At 47.9% G+C, this 1,590-nt stretch overlaps 1 protein-coding gene across 1 annotated transcript; it reads left to right on the top strand.

Annotated features, from left to right (window-relative positions):
* Positions 1-351: 351 nt before the first annotated feature.
* On the top strand, positions 352-1,427 carry Pmar_PMAR026676 (hypothetical protein). Its single transcript, XM_002768764.1, has 5 exons — positions 352-508; positions 555-707; positions 821-909; positions 966-1,082; positions 1,164-1,427. The coding sequence occupies exons 1-5, from the start codon at positions 383-385 to the stop codon at positions 1,393-1,395; spliced, it is 717 nt and encodes a 238-aa protein (XP_002768810.1). The 5' UTR covers positions 352-382; the 3' UTR covers positions 1,396-1,427.
* Positions 1,428-1,590: the final 163 nt, after the last annotated feature.

Raw genomic sequence — 1,590 nt, 5'->3', positions numbered from 1 at the left:
ACGGAGGGTATTGATGGACCAACACTTGCGTGGATCAGGGAGTGGCCGCCACGTTGCAGGGAGTGGGCGCCACGCTGACCCTTCAATATGGTCATACTTCGAGGCTACAAGCTCTTGCCATATCTCCAATACGGTCTTCGTCTGACGTAGAGAATACAAAATTCAGCACTAGTTGGCGCTGAGTGAAGCCATGGAGCCTCGAACCGTACCTTACCTCAGTCATGGAGATCATGTCTACCGAATCTGAATCGATCAGCTTGGCGTGCGCAAAGTCCTCAAGCTGACAATGACCAACTTGGCATCGATACGGCTACTACTGATGGATGAGAAGCTGCGAAGATCTTGAATGTGTTCGTTTTAGCGGTCTATATTGTGTGTAAATATGAGTGACGATCTGCTACAGTTCACAGCAACATCAGAACAACCTGTTATTGCTGCCCCTGCGAGCTCACAATCGGCTGTTGCTCCTCCTCCTCCCCCTCCATCATCATCTCCCCCCTCTACTCCGGTATCCCACTCTCCCTACTGTATGAACATCATGCGTCTATCATCAGGTATTATCTACCGCATCACCAGTAGCGTCATCAGCATCAGCAGCAGTGGCTCCATCACCTAAAGCCTATGATGGTGCTGCAACTGGTGTTGATCTTGTCCAGTCCCCTACAGAGGACCTTCCCACTACGATAAATGGATCAGATAAAGAGAGAGTGATAATCACGGGGCGGTATTCTCTACCCTTAGTCTCAGCTGTTCCATCCAACCGGAGCCTCGGGACCAGAATTCCTTCTTCGACATCCGTGATGGTCTTTCTGTCTTTCAGTGTTCATCTGTCGATAGTTATACCGAGTTGTCTAGGAGTGAGGAAGAGAAGAAAACATCCTTACGTGCCAAGGCACAAGAGAACATCAAGTGCTAAGGCGCCTGGCTATTGAAGTTGTTAGAAGGATAGCCTCTACTTCGGTTAGGTCATTTTATACTAATCGAGCGGCGAAGATAGAAGAGAACAGAAAGGATCAACTCCAGGCTGAGAAGGAGTTCATTGATCGCATGAATCAGATGGATACCACCGCTACTGCTTCCAAGTAGGGATTCTCCTTATTAGTGTGGTATCAATGTGCCTTATCAACCGCCACCATTGGCTGCATTCATCTCCTTTCTGTCAGCCCATGGAGCGTCGTAGCCAATCACATAAACTTTTACAAGGATCCTGCCAGCAGTGTAGCTGCTACCACGAGCAATGGTAGTAATAAAACATCCAGTGAGAGGGCAGCTCATAAGGAGCGTGAGGGCCAGAAGGATGGTGGGAATCAGACTCGGATGAAGCAGCTATTGCAGGATCTGAGGAAGAATGGTTTAAATGTTAACCACCATACCACTGCCGGTGTTGGTGCATAAACTGATGGTTGCATCTGGTATTCGGGTGATGATATTATTTCTATGTGGATCAAGCCCTTGCTTTGTGTTGAAGAAGTCTAGCATGTCATATGGAGGCCACGAATAGTTTCCTCTAGGATTATATGTCTACTGTAGTGGATGCGATGGCTTCCCATGATGATAGATTGACACTCCTTAGCAGTAAGCGTGTGACAT

Source organism: Perkinsus marinus (genome assembly GCF_000006405.1).
Source record: "Perkinsus marinus ATCC 50983 genomic scaffold scf_1104296967140, whole genome shotgun sequence".
NCBI lineage: Eukaryota > Perkinsozoa > Perkinsida > Perkinsidae > Perkinsus > Perkinsus marinus.
The sequence above is the reverse complement of the archived record's forward strand: the minus strand, read 5'-3'. Positions and strand labels throughout refer to the sequence as shown.